Source organism: Lytechinus variegatus, chromosome 16, assembly GCF_018143015.1.
Source record: "Lytechinus variegatus isolate NC3 chromosome 16, Lvar_3.0, whole genome shotgun sequence".
Classification (NCBI taxonomy): domain Eukaryota; kingdom Metazoa; phylum Echinodermata; class Echinoidea; order Temnopleuroida; family Toxopneustidae; genus Lytechinus; species Lytechinus variegatus.
The window spans coordinates 18,575,906-18,590,921 of record NC_054755.1 but is presented as its reverse complement, the minus strand read 5'-3'; the positions used below and the strand labels follow the sequence as shown (position 1 = coordinate 18,590,921).

At 36.4% G+C, this 15,016-nt stretch overlaps 1 protein-coding gene across 1 annotated transcript in view; it reads right to left on the bottom strand.

Moving 5' to 3' along the window:
- LOC121429689 (transcription factor RFX4-like) overlaps positions 1–6,052 on the bottom strand; it is a 35,363-nt gene extending 29,311 nt beyond the window's left edge. Inside the window, exons 1-5 of the mRNA XM_041626852.1 lie at positions 5,948–6,052; positions 3,709–3,835; positions 2,518–2,641; positions 1,690–2,067; positions 222–338 (exon numbers count right to left, since the gene is read on the bottom strand). Coding sequence (XP_041482786.1) covers positions 222–338; positions 1,690–2,067; positions 2,518–2,641; positions 3,709–3,835; positions 5,948–6,032 — 831 coding nt within the window. The 5' untranslated portion in view covers positions 6,033–6,052. The remainder of the gene's footprint in view (positions 1–221; positions 339–1,689; positions 2,068–2,517; positions 2,642–3,708; positions 3,836–5,947) is intronic.
- Between the last annotated feature and the right edge of the window lie 8,964 nt (positions 6,053–15,016).

Sequence of the window (15,016 nt, the reverse complement as noted above, 5' to 3'; positions counted from 1 at the left end):
TGTGAATACCTTATAATTTCTTTTTCCTGAAATGGTATGCGACTTTTATATGTAACTTTTGGATGTCATCACTCATAGGCCTTCTTAGGCCGGCCGTCGGTTGACGGGTGCGATTTACAATAAAGAATGAACGAAACTAATATGTTGTTAACTCAACGATGATTGTACATTTGAAAATGATTTTATAAAAGTTATTGATGTGAAATGATATGATTACGAACTTGATGGTGTTCAATGCTTGGCGGAAGATGGACGAGTTCACGAGATGTGGGGAAGGTTGGGAGCAGTGAGTTGCTTGCTGGCTGCATCAACGGAGTCAGAGGCAGAGTTGGCTCTCGCTGACAAAGGGTGAGTATAATAAATGGGAACGATTTAAAATGATTAAGTGAGATGCGTTACAAAAAGGGTTAAAAGATTATTGTTCAAATGGTGAAGTGACGATTAGTAAGTCAAGCGTGTTTACGTAACGATCATGTCTGTCATATCAGGGTTTCCAGCTTTTCAAGAACACGAAATTCCCTGATGAAGTGCAAGAGTTCCTTAATAATTATTCAAACCCATTCCCAGTTTGGCATGTTTTCTAAGTAGTTAGAGTGAATTACATGTATTTTCAGAATAAAAACAATAATGTAAAACTAATTAGTACCACCATAACCAGTCATTCAATGGATGTTGTTTTAATATTCAAGAAAATATAACAAGAATCTGGCTACCGGGATTTTAACTTTTGGGCCGATCAAAATTCCCTGATTTTTCCCTCATTTGAGACATTTTTCCTTGATTCGAGGTATTGTTTATAAAATCGAATTCCCTGATATTTCCCTGACTGGAAAAAAGTTAAATGATTTTCCCTGATTTCACTGATGGGCTGGGAACCCTGCATATAATGCATGGAAAAGTTCATGAAACAAATATTTGACTTTCAATGACTAATTGTTATATAAGCTGCTAATATCTGGCATCTGACTGGCTTAGAGTAAATTTGTAAGTGAAAATCATTATCATAAAATGCTTTCACACCCCCCCCCAAAAAAAGTAAAAGGAAATATGAGCTGTAATGAAAGCTGGACTTCGCAATGACAAATCTCAAGCTACCAATAAAAGATGGCATATAAATAAATTCAGCATTTTTTGCCCTTGTTCTTTGCAAGTTTTATGTAAAAAAGACCAATTTAGGGAAACCATCTTGCAAATAAATTGTATTAAATCCTGATCAAACTTAAACTAAGATTAATCTCGCCAGTGTATTAAAATGAAATATAAATTTAGTTCAATCTCAATATAAAATCGATTTGAGACAATCATAAATTATTGATAAGATGGAGCCTTGTTTGTACATCTATCTTTTGAATTAAACTGTATTAAGTTCTTGCTGACATATTTACGACAAAATAGACCTTCCCATATTCAACTTTTGGTTACTAAAATAGTTTTAAAAGAAATTAGTTAATTATTCAAATACAATACATTTGGTCACTATCATTATTATTTGGAGACAAAGAGCATGGAACATATCTTCGATTTTTTTCAAGACTTTTTAACATTTACAAGACTTAAACGAAAAGTTTTATCTCAATATACCACTTAATAATTGAAATTTATGTAGAATGAAATCAAACACATCTGCATTGTCAATTTTTATTTGAAACATACAAGTTTCTGAATAAGTAAAAAAACAAACTTTCATACATTCGTTGTAAAACCTTTAGTAGGAGTTTTCTCTCTGGCGTCTTTCTGTAAAGTGACCGACGCAAGGTTCCTTCCCTTGTCCAAACTCCTACCAGTAGTGCCCCCTTCACGTCCCCCTCCTCCACTTTGGCCAATGGTTGATATCATCGACGACGCCGAAGTCTTCGTTGGATTGGTGGGCGATGGGGTCAACGTGCTGTATGTCTTGGCCTGCCACTGCCCGCTTGTAGGGTAGGGGAGGGACATTCGCTGGGAGGCGATGAGAGCCGAGTAATAGGGCGAGTCGCAGCGGACTTTGATACCGTAGTAGTGGTATTTGGACTGGCCGCGGGTCCCGAGGCGGCGAGTACGGATTTCAGGGAAGACCTGACGTATGGTCTACAAATGATTATTACAAAGAAAGTTACTAACCGCATAGAATGCTACTACTACTACTAATAAAGATAATAATAATGACAATAATAAATCATAGATGAAGTACTTGATATTAGCATTTCAAATCAGTAAAGTTTTCTGTATAACAATACCTTACAAGGACACGAAATTGTCGTGTATACAAAACCTTACCATAAAATTGAATTAAAAGAATTAGCTTTTAATAAAAAGTGCTCTATTAACTACAAAAAGAATAATAATTAATAATTGGAAATTGTTACTTGGTGCACCTATCAAGGAAAATAATAATTTGATGGATAAATGGTCACTTTTTAGCTAAGAAGAAACACATAAAACAATAAAAAAATGTATACTTATAAATAACAGAATTTTCAGTTTTCCAAACAACTTTCCCAACTCCAGGTCTTCTACTGAATAAAATAGTTTGCATACCTTGCCAAAGCTAGCTGCATTTACTGGTAGCAGTGCACATCTCTGACAAAAGTCCAGGTAATGCTCATAGATGAGACATCGTGGAAGCGAATAGCCTTGGGATGACTCGTAGTTCTCCATCAACCTAAAAAAAATGGTAAAAGGATTGACGTTGTGTTTATAGTAAAAGATTTGAGTTAAGCTTAAAGGTCAAGTCCACCTCAGAAAAATGTTGATTTGAATCAATAAAGAAAAATCAGACAAGCACAATGCTGAAGATTTCATCAAAATTTTTCAATATTTCAATTTTTACGAATTTGACGATTGGGACCTCCTTGCCTGAAGCACAAAATGTTATAATAATGGAATTCCACTTGTTCAGGGAGGAATGAAACTTCATTTCACATGGCAAAGACGAGAAAATCATTATTTCATATTTCAAACAATAAAAAACAAAAGAAATAGTGAGTGAATGACATCATCGACTCTCTCATTTGGAAGTAGCTGGCTCGTTCATATAACTGTTTTTGTGAAATGAAGCGAAACTTTGAAATGTCATAACTTTCTAATTTTAGATCCGATTTTGATGAAATTTTCAGTGTTATGCTTGTTGAATTTTTCCTTTTTATTCAAATCAAGTTTTTGTTGGGGTGGATTTGTCCTTTAAATATGGGCCTTGCTTACAGTGCTAATCAAATAAAGATAAATTTCTTACACTCTAATCAATGGTATCCTGATATAATTTACACGCCCTTTCATCAGACAATCACTTAAAAACTAGTCTCCGAAGTTTTGTTGCATATTAGAATGATTTTAATTCGCTCTCCATTTTCAAATGTTGCACTGAATAGACTGCTTCAGTAATTGCATTTGTATTTTTTATAGGCTTTTTATTTTTGTAATCAGTTTCTTGATATTGCGTTGTTCTATTCTTGAAAATGCTGATATTATACGATAACGGAATAAAAATAAAACAGATGAATAAAACAAGAAAACATGATTGTTTTATTTCGTCACCAACGACCATAAAATTAATAATTATGTGTATGGTCATTTCGTAAGAAATGAGTCAATAAAAAAAGACGAGTGAAAATGGTGAAGATATAAAAACTAACGCAAAGTCGGTTTTCTGTGATGAAAAAAACCTCATTTTGTATGATCTTCCCGAACCCTTTCTTCAATTTGCCCCTTGTAGAAAATATTTTATCTTACCATGAGCATGTAGATTCGGACTGTCCGTTATTATGTAACATAACTTCTTCCATGGCAACATTATGAAGTCTATCTGCGTTGTATTTTCCAACTAGAACGCTACTTGGGGTAGACCCTGAATAGTCGACTACATGTAGAACAAAAAAAAAGTATACAAAACTCCGGTGTTGATTTAACACCAGCCTGGAATCTATATATGTCCACACCAGAGAAATATTGAAACAACACCAGTTTGGAATCAAACCGATGATGTTGTAATACTCATTGGTGTTGTATAAACACCTATCTGGTGTTAGACCAAAACGAAACTGGTGTTCTTTAACACTTCTCTAGTGTGGACATATATAGATTCCGGGCTGGTGTCAAATCAACACCAAAGTTTTTGCAGTAATACAGACGTGTGAATTAAAAAAAAAAAATCCCATTTACATATTGGATTTTATTGCGATAAAACTATCAAAATACAATCACTACCAGTCATAGACCGAAATGCGTGAGATTTATTGTATCCCTGAAGAAGACGTTGGATATACGTCGAAAATTTGGACTTGGAAATAAACTCTGTTGGAACTAGTATAATGCATTACCTCTTATACATATATATATATATATAAAAATACGTGTATAACTTCACACATTTGCATACTTTCTCCCATACGTGTACTGTATCAAAGCAACAGCTTTGATCCAGCTGAGGCATGGCGGCTTGTCATTGTTCAAAACCCAACTTCACCCGACAAAGGAAATTGTAATTGGTATAGTGTCGAAAATCTGTCTATCTGACGGTCAATCGGATTGGGTTCGCCCTAACTACTAACCCGTCTCTGTGGTCTAGTGGTTAAGGCACCGGCGTTCAAAGCCGGGGGCCTGGGTTCGATTCCCGGCAGGGACATTTTTTCGGCATCACCAATTGTTCCAAAAGGGTAGATAGCTCTGGGGAACCTTGATTTAAGCTACGCCTACCTTTGTTCTCTTCATCCATTTCTTTCACACAATATATATATATATACCTTTCCTTAATATGTACTCAATATATATTATACAATACACACACTACAATATGTCTATATACTTTCCTAAAATATTTGTAATAAAAATCTGTGCAAACTTAATCTATGATATAATAGCTTTTGGATAATCTTAATTAAGCATTACCAGTGCAATACAACTTATTTTGAGATATATGTATTATTTTGAGATATAAGTATTATTATACATTTTGAGATGTATGTATTATACAGCACACATAACCCAATATGTCTACATACATGTACTTTCAAAAAAATGTTTGTAATAAAATCTGCGTAAACTTAATTGATTTTGATAGCTATTGGATAATCTTAATTAACCATTACCGATGTAAAACATCTTCTTTTAAGATATACCTATATTTAGTAAATTAATTCAAATATATGCAAGTTACATGTACAGCCATTATGTCTTTTACATCTTCAGATACCTGAAGAAGGCCGAACTAAATGGCCGAAAGCTTGTACTAATAAAAGTTGAAGAAATCCAGGCTACGTCTCTATAGCTTCAATGCTTTTTGAGCTTCTTCGCAAAGATACACACACACACATTATATACATATATATATATATTTTTTTTTTTTGGGGGGGGGGGCTGTTATTAAATACAATTCCATTTCATGTAATTAGCTGATTTAATAGTAACTTGCTGATCCGTAATAGTAGTAATAAGCAATACCAATTGATAAGTGATTTATTCAGCATTTTAAATCTATAAAGTGTTTTAATACCAGATATGATGAATATTTTATGGCATCTAAGTAATTGAACGTAACATTCGATACAAGGTCATAGATTTAGACAGAATTATAAAAGGGGCCAGGACTGCTAATGATTTTTTAGGCTTATCTTTATAATAAATAACAAAAAATAAAAACAAAGAATAAAACAAGGCAACTGAAAACACAAAACAAATTACATTAATAGGTCTGGGAATAATTTTGCTTTAGAAATTTAAATAGCATTTTTTTGTCATAAAGAGAGAAGCTTTCAACTAAGTAATGAATAGTCCTACAATACATTTATGCGCTATACAAAAGACTTTATGAGTAGCTGTCTTTAAAAAATGTGGACCAAATTGCGATGCAATATCGGGAAAATTATTCCCTGGACATGTAGGTCCACATCATAGAGATATATTACTATACATTTTTATGGTCCACATCCACTGAGGTGGTTTATAAAAAAGAATTGGAATGATTTCCACATACTTAGTTGGCACTGATCTTGGTCATTGTCATTTAGATTCTCCATACCCGTGGTGTAGATTCCATCAAATGTAGATCTATTGAGCATTCCACATTTAATTGATCCCTTGTTTTATCTGCAGTTTAGCAAAAAAACAAAAGCATTAAACAACGCGTTAAACATTTAATCTATCATGTTAAAAGAAATCACATACCGGTAGATCTAAGTCTACATCAGTACGTGTACGGTACGCTCTGTCAGTGTAGCAGTTGGGGAGAGGTGGCATGAACAGTGTTTATTGAATATTTGAAGGCATGAAAGGTCTATTATGGTCTAATCTAGCCCATTTCTTTTCACAAGGTTTCATCTATGATATAACTAGACAGGAATAAACGTCGTTTTCTGACAGTTTGCTATCAACCCCATTCATGTATAGGTATTAAAGAGGAGCCAGCGTAATTCAGCGGATCTTCCGGTAGTTAGATCTCCGATCTACTATTGATCTAGATTTTACATTTCATACAGAATTGCGTTCGTGTCTCCGAAATTAGATTAAGGATAGAACTGACAGACCTGGGTTTTTATTTTACATTTTCTACTCTTCCAGCTTATGGTCAATACCATCTTTTGCTGCAACGTTAAAAAAATCCTGAAAATAAACACTGCCACTCACAAAGATACAAATTACAATAATTCGACTAAAGTCCTTCACTTCAGCCATAAGATTAGGCCTAAAGTTAGATCTAACGTTAGAAGTCTAATTTTAGATCTAGAGTCTAAAGACTTAAATCTAGCCGACTTTGTTTCTATCAGGCTACCAAAGGCAAAATAGACTTGACAATTGACTTACCTGTAATGGATCTAACTTAGTTTAGACCAGTCTAGACTAGACTCTAGATCGAAAAACGTTAGAACATCTAGATCTAGAACTATTCTGGTCAGGATTAGAATTCTAGACCAAAACAATCTTCAGCCTGTGTTAGATCTGCATAGCCTTGTTTCGCTGAACTCCATTGGTTCCACTCACAAAAAGGTTTTAAACTAAAGTTTTCAAACCCCTCCATTGCTCCAAACAGTATCATGATCTAGTTCTACTAAGTTTACATACTGCTGCCAGCTACTAGCTAGCTGTCTAACGTTAGCCAGGTTTAGGAGGATATGCTCTGGCTTCGTGACATCCCCTCCCTAAAAAAAATCAGAAAATTTATTTTTTTAGACCAATACCGTACTATATCTAAGTCTAGAACTAATAATAATGAAGTTAAGTTAGAGCTAGAGATCTAAATAATGTAGAAGTTAGCAAGTCTAACTAGTGGATCTAGATCAAGCTTATCATACAGCTGGAATGAGTTTTTATCAGACTTAGGCTCGGGACATATAAGTAAATGTAATTTCGAAATGTAAAAATTGACAATACTGCAATACAACAGTCTTTATCTTAAATACCTCGGATTTATAATTGACAATAAACTGAAGTGGGATGTCCATATTGAAAACTTTATTATGGAAATGTAGGAAGGTTGCTAAGTTAATCAAATATCTGGGTAGACTCCGCTATTTTATTAATGAGGCAATTTTAGATTTGATTTACAAAGTCATTATCTTGCCCCTTTTCGACCATGCGAAAAATTGATTCCTCTAAAAAAAACTTACCAAACTAAACTAAACAAACCATCCAGAATCGTGCAAACTTGTAATAATGAAACTAAGTCAACCCATATGATCATATCTCTAAAGACTAATGTACAAATTCATTCAGTTTTGAAATTGTCTTCTCTTCAATCTATACGTAAGAAAAATCTTAACATCATACTCATAGACGGAAATCCCAGGGGCAGGGGGGCGTGCCCCCCCCTAGCCTACCCAAAATAGTACGAAGAAGTTAGGGGCGACACAATATCAAATGTTCCCCCTCCGATTTTCGGTCTTTTATGATGGAAATTGAAATAAAATATGTATTTTAGACGAGATGACCTTACTTATTGGGTGATAACTTTTTTGAATTTAATTGTTATTGAAGTTAATGGTTATTTTTTGCTTGTCAAATTCATTTTGGTCGAAATGACCCTCGGCCCGGCCTTACTTACAATTGGGGTGATAACCCTTTTTTCTGCCCTTGCTAAACATGATCTATTATAACTAGTCCATGACATGTTGTCTCTAATCATGTCCGAAATGTTTCAACCACCTCCTTCTCATCATTATTCACTACGTTATTCTCATAACTTTGCTTTACCTAACCCAAAACTAAAGAGAATATTCTCGTCCTGTCAGAGGTGTACCGTGCCGTACCGGTAGGCCTATCCATTCCCCATCACATTTTCTTTAGGCCTAGTTGGAAAATAAATGCATTAAAAAGTCCTTAAAATATTTTCCAAGACTTTTTGTAACTTTTAGTTCGGATCCCTCACTAGACTTAGGCCCTACTCGTAGATTTGTTATATTTTGTGTATATCCTAGATCTAGACTCTCGTCTAGAATCTACATCTAACTTAGATAGACTAGGGCCTATAAAATACCGGTAGCGTTAAGGTACGGCACCCAGCCTAGGCTAGTGACTGTTTCTTCTTTCATTCCGGTACCGGTACCGGGGTAGGCCCTACTCTTATTTTTTTTCACATTTTGTCAACGTCTTTATCGTATTCGTAAGTCAACTAACTTAATTTTTTTCCTTTCCTGTAGCACAGTAGGGTCTATAGACTACGGTATATATTTTCAAGGTTGGCTCTAGGCTAAGTCTTAACTCTAGGACTTAACGTTAGGCCTAACTTTAGATCTACTCCGTCTAACGAGTAACTCCACGGTTGTGTTTTTCAGCCACGTACGGCCGGCCACCGGTGCGTGACGCGCGATCGCTGCATGCCATGCTGCGCTGCTAACGTTATCATCGCATTCCAAGCTAGCGCCGCGAGAGCTCAGCTCCAGCTCCGGACTCCGCAAGCAAGGACTTGTGTCTGGAATTTTGGTCAATGGACTCGGTCTCGTAGACGTTAGGCCCTAACTTAGATAGACAGATAGACCTAGATTTTTCTAGCTAGTTTCCTGATTTTAGTCTGACTTACCGGTATACAGATATTTTACGGGCTACTTGACTTGACTATTATCCATGTCCACTGCATGAAAACAAATGGCGTACGGTATACGCTGCTTCATGATGACGTCGCGTCGTCGTTGTCGCGCTCGTTGGATATCGGACAGAACTTTTTTGAGGAAAAAACAAGCGCAACATTAACATGCAAGAAGTACGGAACCGGTGTCCATGTGCTTCAGATCAACAATCTTATTCATTTGTTATAAGAATATGTTGTTGTTGTTTTTAATCGACGAAGACGATGTAATTTTGTAGACCCCTATGTAGTAATGTTTCAGATCAATTGAGTAAAAACCAGTCATCGGTTAAACTGTGAGTACCCCGGTATTTGGTTGAGTGAGTGGTCGAAAACTGGATTGAGCAGGTGTCAAAATATCATTTTGCAAAAAAAGTCTAAAAATTGCCGTTGGAGAACCCTTTAAAGTATTATAGATAGGAAGGGCAAAATTGAGATGGGCCTATAATTCAAAGGGGAATTTTCATCGCCACCTTTGTGAATTGGAATCAATCTTTACTTTACATTGCGGAATACCACGTGACAAAGATAAATCAATCAAGTAATACTCATTGATATCTCCATAGAGCATGCCAAAGACAGATATCTGATCAACACCTGCAGAGTTAGTGTTTTTTTTGTAATGATTATTCAGTGGGCGGATCCAGGGGGTGGTGCCCCCCTAATATAATAAAAATAAAAGAAAAGTATAAGAAAGAAAAGGCGCTGCTTGAAAAAATAAAAGAAAGAAAAGAAAAGGCGCCGCTTAAAAAATTATACACTGATATAATGTTAGCAACAGTAAAGGAAAAACTATCCCCCAGCAAAGCACAAAAGCACAATCATGGCAGATCTTCCTTATCTTTTCTTTTAACTACCCTTTCCCAAACAACTTCGCCGGTTAAAAAATTAATAAACAGCTGTCACTACGGGGGGGGGGGGGGCAGAGGGGGCAGTCTGCCCCCCTGACGAGTCACAACCCATACAAAAGACATACCCCTGCCCCCCCTCCCCTGACAAGCTTGAATACCTATTTTGCCCCCCCCCCCCTGACGAGCTTGAAGACTTTTTTTTTGTCAAATATTTCGACCGGTTCAGTTGCCCCCCCCCTGTGGTAAATCCCAGGTACGCCATTGTCAGCATTGCCTCTGCCTGCATATAATTGGCGCCAATCAAGAATAATCAGCGCCACCTATTAGGCCTAATCTAAATCGGCGCCGGACAAATAATCAGCGCCATTTGGTTATAAAACGGCGCCAGTCAAGAAAAATCGGCTAGTCTTAACCGGCGTCTGTTAAGGCCCTAAACCGCAAATTGCACCTAAACCGCAAATCGCCGCCTAAGCTTGTAGAAAAAAAGTATTTTTGAAACGAAGGACCTTGGATGAGTGGTTTCACTCCCCTGGTAACATTTAGTATTAAAGTTTGAAAATTTTTGAAAATAAGCTACTATTACTACTACTACTACCACTACTACTACTACTACTCCTACTCCTACTACTACTACTACTACTACTACTACTACTACTACTACTACTACTACTACTACTACTCCTCCTACTCCTCCTACTACTACTACTACTACTACTACTACTAAAACTACTACTACTACTCCTCTTACTGCTACTACTACTACTCTTACTGCTAGTACTACTTCTACTACTGCTACTCCTACTACTACTACTACTACTACTACTACTACTACTACTACTACTACTACTGCTACTACTACTCCTCCTACTCCTACTATTACTCCTACTACTAGTACTACTACTACTACTACTACTACTACTACTACTACTACTACTACTACTACTACTTCTAAAACTACTACTACTACTCTTACTGCTACTACTACTTCTACTACTGCTACTCCTACTACTACTACTACTACTACTACTCCTACTCCTACTACTACTCCTACTCCTACTACTACTACTACTACTACTACTAAAACTACTACTACTACTACTCTTACTGCTACTACTACTACTACTAAAACTACTACTACTACTACTACTACTACTACTACTACTACTACTACTACTACTACTACTACTACTCTTACTGCTACTACTACTTCTACTATACTGCTACTCCTACTACTACTACTACTACTACTACTACTCCTACTACTACTCCTACTATACTACTACTAAAACTACTACTACTACTACTACTACTACTACTACTACTACTACTACTACTACTACTACTACTACTACTACTCCTACTCCTACTACTACTCCTACTACTACTACTACTACTACTACTACTACTACTACTACTACTACTACTACTACTACTCCTACTACTACTCCTACTATACTACTACTAAAACTACTACTACTACTCCTACTACTACTACTACTACTACTACTACTACTACTACTACTACTACTACTACTACTACTACTACTACTCCTACTCCTACTACTACTCCTACTATACTACTACTAAAACTACTACTTCTATTACTGCTACTCCTACTACTACTACTTCTACTACTACTACTATTTCGTACTGATTATGACTATAATAATATGAGTACGTGGCTTCATTACCCTCGTAACATTTTGTATTAAAGTTTTAAAAAGATTATAATAAATATTTAAAAAATTATTTATAGCGATTCTTTCTTTATTTTCCGCCTTTCATTTCTTCCCTTTCCTTTTCCTTTGCTTAAACCTACAGGCGTTAGATTATACTAGGGGAGAATTAGGGATACACAAAAAAAACCTAAAAAAAAACACACAAAAAAAACGGCACTATGTACAGCCCAAGTTGCCCAACTCCCATAATAACCAAGAGTCCAAAACCAACAAACAAGAAGAACAATAATGATAGCCTTTTAGGGCCCCATGGGAGACCAACTTTATGTTGAATGAGCACCCTGGTAAAATATTTAAATAAATAAACAAATAAATAAATACGTGTATCAACAAAGGGATCAACAACAACATTTCTCATAAAAATGAGATCAGCGCCCTAGTTCTAATTCCTCACTCTTCAACCTCTATCCTTCTGCGATTTATGTTTGCCGCCCTCTGTGTTCACGCCTCTTACGCGCACACGGTATAGTAACAAGGACCGTGTGCGCGTAAGAGGCGTGTGTTTTTTTTTTAGGTTTTTTTTTTGTGTATCCCTAATTCTCCCCTAGTATAATCTAACGCCTGTAGGTTTAAGCAAAGGAAAAGGAAAAGGGAAGAAATGAAAGGCGGAAAATAAAGAAAGAATCGCTATAAATAATTTTTTAAATATTTATTATAATCTTTTTAAAACTTTAATACAAAATGTTACGAGGGTAATGAAGCCATGTACTCATATTATTATAGTCATAATCAGTACGAAATAGTAGTAGTAGTAGTAGTAGTAGTAAGAGTAGTAGTAGTAGTAGTTTTAGTAGTAGTAGTAGTAGTAGTAGTAGTAGTAGTAGTAGTAGTAGTAGTAGGAGTAGTAGTAGGAGTAAGAGTAGTAGTAGTAGTAGTAGTAGTAGTAGTAGTAGTAGGAGTAGCAGTAGTAGAAGTAGTAGTAGCAGTAAGAGTAGTAGTAGTAGTAGTAGTAGTAGTAGTAGTAGTAGTAGTAGCAGTAGTATATAGTAGTAGTAGTAGGAGTAGCAGTATAGTAGAAGTAGTAGTAGCAGTAAGAGTAGTAGTAGTAGTTTTAGTAGTAGTAGTAGTAGTAGTAGTAGCAGTAAGAGTAGTAGTAGTAGTAGTTTTAGTAGTGGTAGTAGTAGTAGTAGGAGTAGTAGTAGGAGGAGTAGTAGTAGTAGTAGTAGGAGTAGTAGGAGTAGCAGTAATAGAAGTAGTAGTAGCAGTAAGAGTAGTAGTAGTAGTAGTAGTAGTAGTAGTTTTAGTAGTAGTAGTAGTAGTAGTAGTAGTAGTAGTAGGAGTAGTAGTAGGAGTAAGAGTAGTAGTAGTAGTAGTAGTAGTAGTAGTAGTAGTAGTAGTAGGAGTAGCAGTAGTAGAAGTAGTAGTAGCAGTAAGAGTAGTAGTAGTAGTTTTAGTAGTAGTAGTAGTAGTAGTAGTAGTAGTAGTAGTAGTAGTAGTAGGAGTAGTAGTAGGAGTAGGAGTAGTAGTAGTAGTTTTAGTAGTAGTATAGTAGGAGTAGTAGTAGGAGTAGTAGTAGTAGTAGTAGTAGTAGGAGTAGCAGTATAGTAGAAGTAGTAGTAGCAGTAAGAGTAGTAGTAGTAGTAGTAGTAGTAGTAGTAGTAGTAGTAGTAGTAGCAGTAGTATATAGTAGTAGTAGTAGGAGTAGCAGTATAGTAGAAGTAGTAGTAGCAGTAAGAGTAGTAGTAGTAGTTTTAGTAGTAGTAGTAGTAGTAGTAGTAGTAGTAGTAGCAGTAAGAGTAGTAGTAGTAGTAGTTTTAGTAGTGGTAGTAGTAGTAGTAGGAGTAGTAGTAGGAGTAGGAGGAGTAGTAGTAGTAGTAGTAGGAGTAGTAGGAGTAGCAGTAGTAGAAGTAGTAGTAGCAGTAAGAGTAGTAGTAGTAGTAGTTTTAGTAGTAGTAGTAGTAGTAGTAGTAGTAGTAGTAGTAGTAGTAGGAGTAGTAGTAGTAGTAGTAGTAGTAGTAGTAGTAGTAGTAGTAGTAGTAGTAGTAGTAGTAGTAGTAGTAGTAGTAGTATAGGAGTAGGAGTAGTAGTAGTAGTAGTGGTAGTAGTAGTAGTAGTAGTAGTGAAACCACTCATCCAAGGTCCTTCGTTTCAAAAATACTTTTTTTCTACAAGCTTAGGCGGCGATTTGCGGTTTAGGTGCAATTTGCGGTTTAGGGCCTTAACCGGCGTCGATCAAGGATAATCTGCGCCACCTAAATCTAAATCGCACCAGACAAGAATAATCGGCGCCATCTGGTTATAAATCGGCGCTGCCAGAGTCTCAACCGGCACCGATCAAGAGCTCCACCTAAATATAAATCGGCGCCGGGCAAGAGTTATCAGCGCCATCTGGTTGTAAATCGGCGCCGGTAAAAAAAAATCGGCGCTGCCTGAGTTCGTAACCGGCGCCGATCAAGGTAATAAGCTCCACCTATCTCAATCGGCGCCGGACAAGATCAGTACCACCTGGTTATAAATAGGCGCCAGTCAGTGGCCTTTTGCTACGGGGGGGCACGTGCCCCCCCCCCCCCAGAAAAAAATTGGCAGAGCAAAAAAAAAAGCTAGAAAGAAGAACAGAAAAAAGGAATAGAAGAAGAAAGACAGAAGAAAAAAGAAGAGGAAAATAAGAGGAGGAAGACGAGTGAATGAAATAATGTGAAGGGAAGACTTGAAAAATAGTCTTTCATGTTACTATACAAAACTTTTGCTTGCGCTTCGCGCCAGAAATGCCTGTTCGATGAGATTCATATCTTGCTCAATAGGCTGATATGGAGCAAGCAGGCGCGCCGGAACACTTTCAGTTTTTTTTTTTTTTTTGGGGGGGGGGGGCAAAATCCCGAAGGGGGCACAATATTTTTGACAGCGTGAGATACCGAAGCGATCGAGCGGGAGAGGGCGTTGGACCCCCCCCCCCCACGGTAAGGACTTTGTGTAAAAATGGAGTTTAAAAGTTACGTTTCTAAGAGAATTCAAAAATAAATTTCTTGAAAATTAAACATAGAATTCACTACGAAAGACTATACTCAGTGTCTTATGAGAACCTATGAAATCTACGCGCAAAACGATCGCTTAATTCGGAATGTGGTTTTCGTGTCTGATCAATTAAATTACGTAATACGCTTATATTGACTCAAAATACCAGAAATTACATTTTTCATGCAATATCCTTTCAGAAATATTTATTTATGTACATTTACACACACGGACGACGCGAGAGAGCACAATTATCATAAGTTTCAAGGAGTGTATTAAGCAGAAGAAGCGTAACAACAGAAACAAAACACATTCTAATGAATGTCTTTTTAAATTCAGAATGTCATACTGTTCTGACGTGGCAGACGACGATAAGCGCTTAAATCCCCATTCTATTTCAATAATTTCTGACCTCAGCATTGGAGAGAGTCCCTGATTATCCA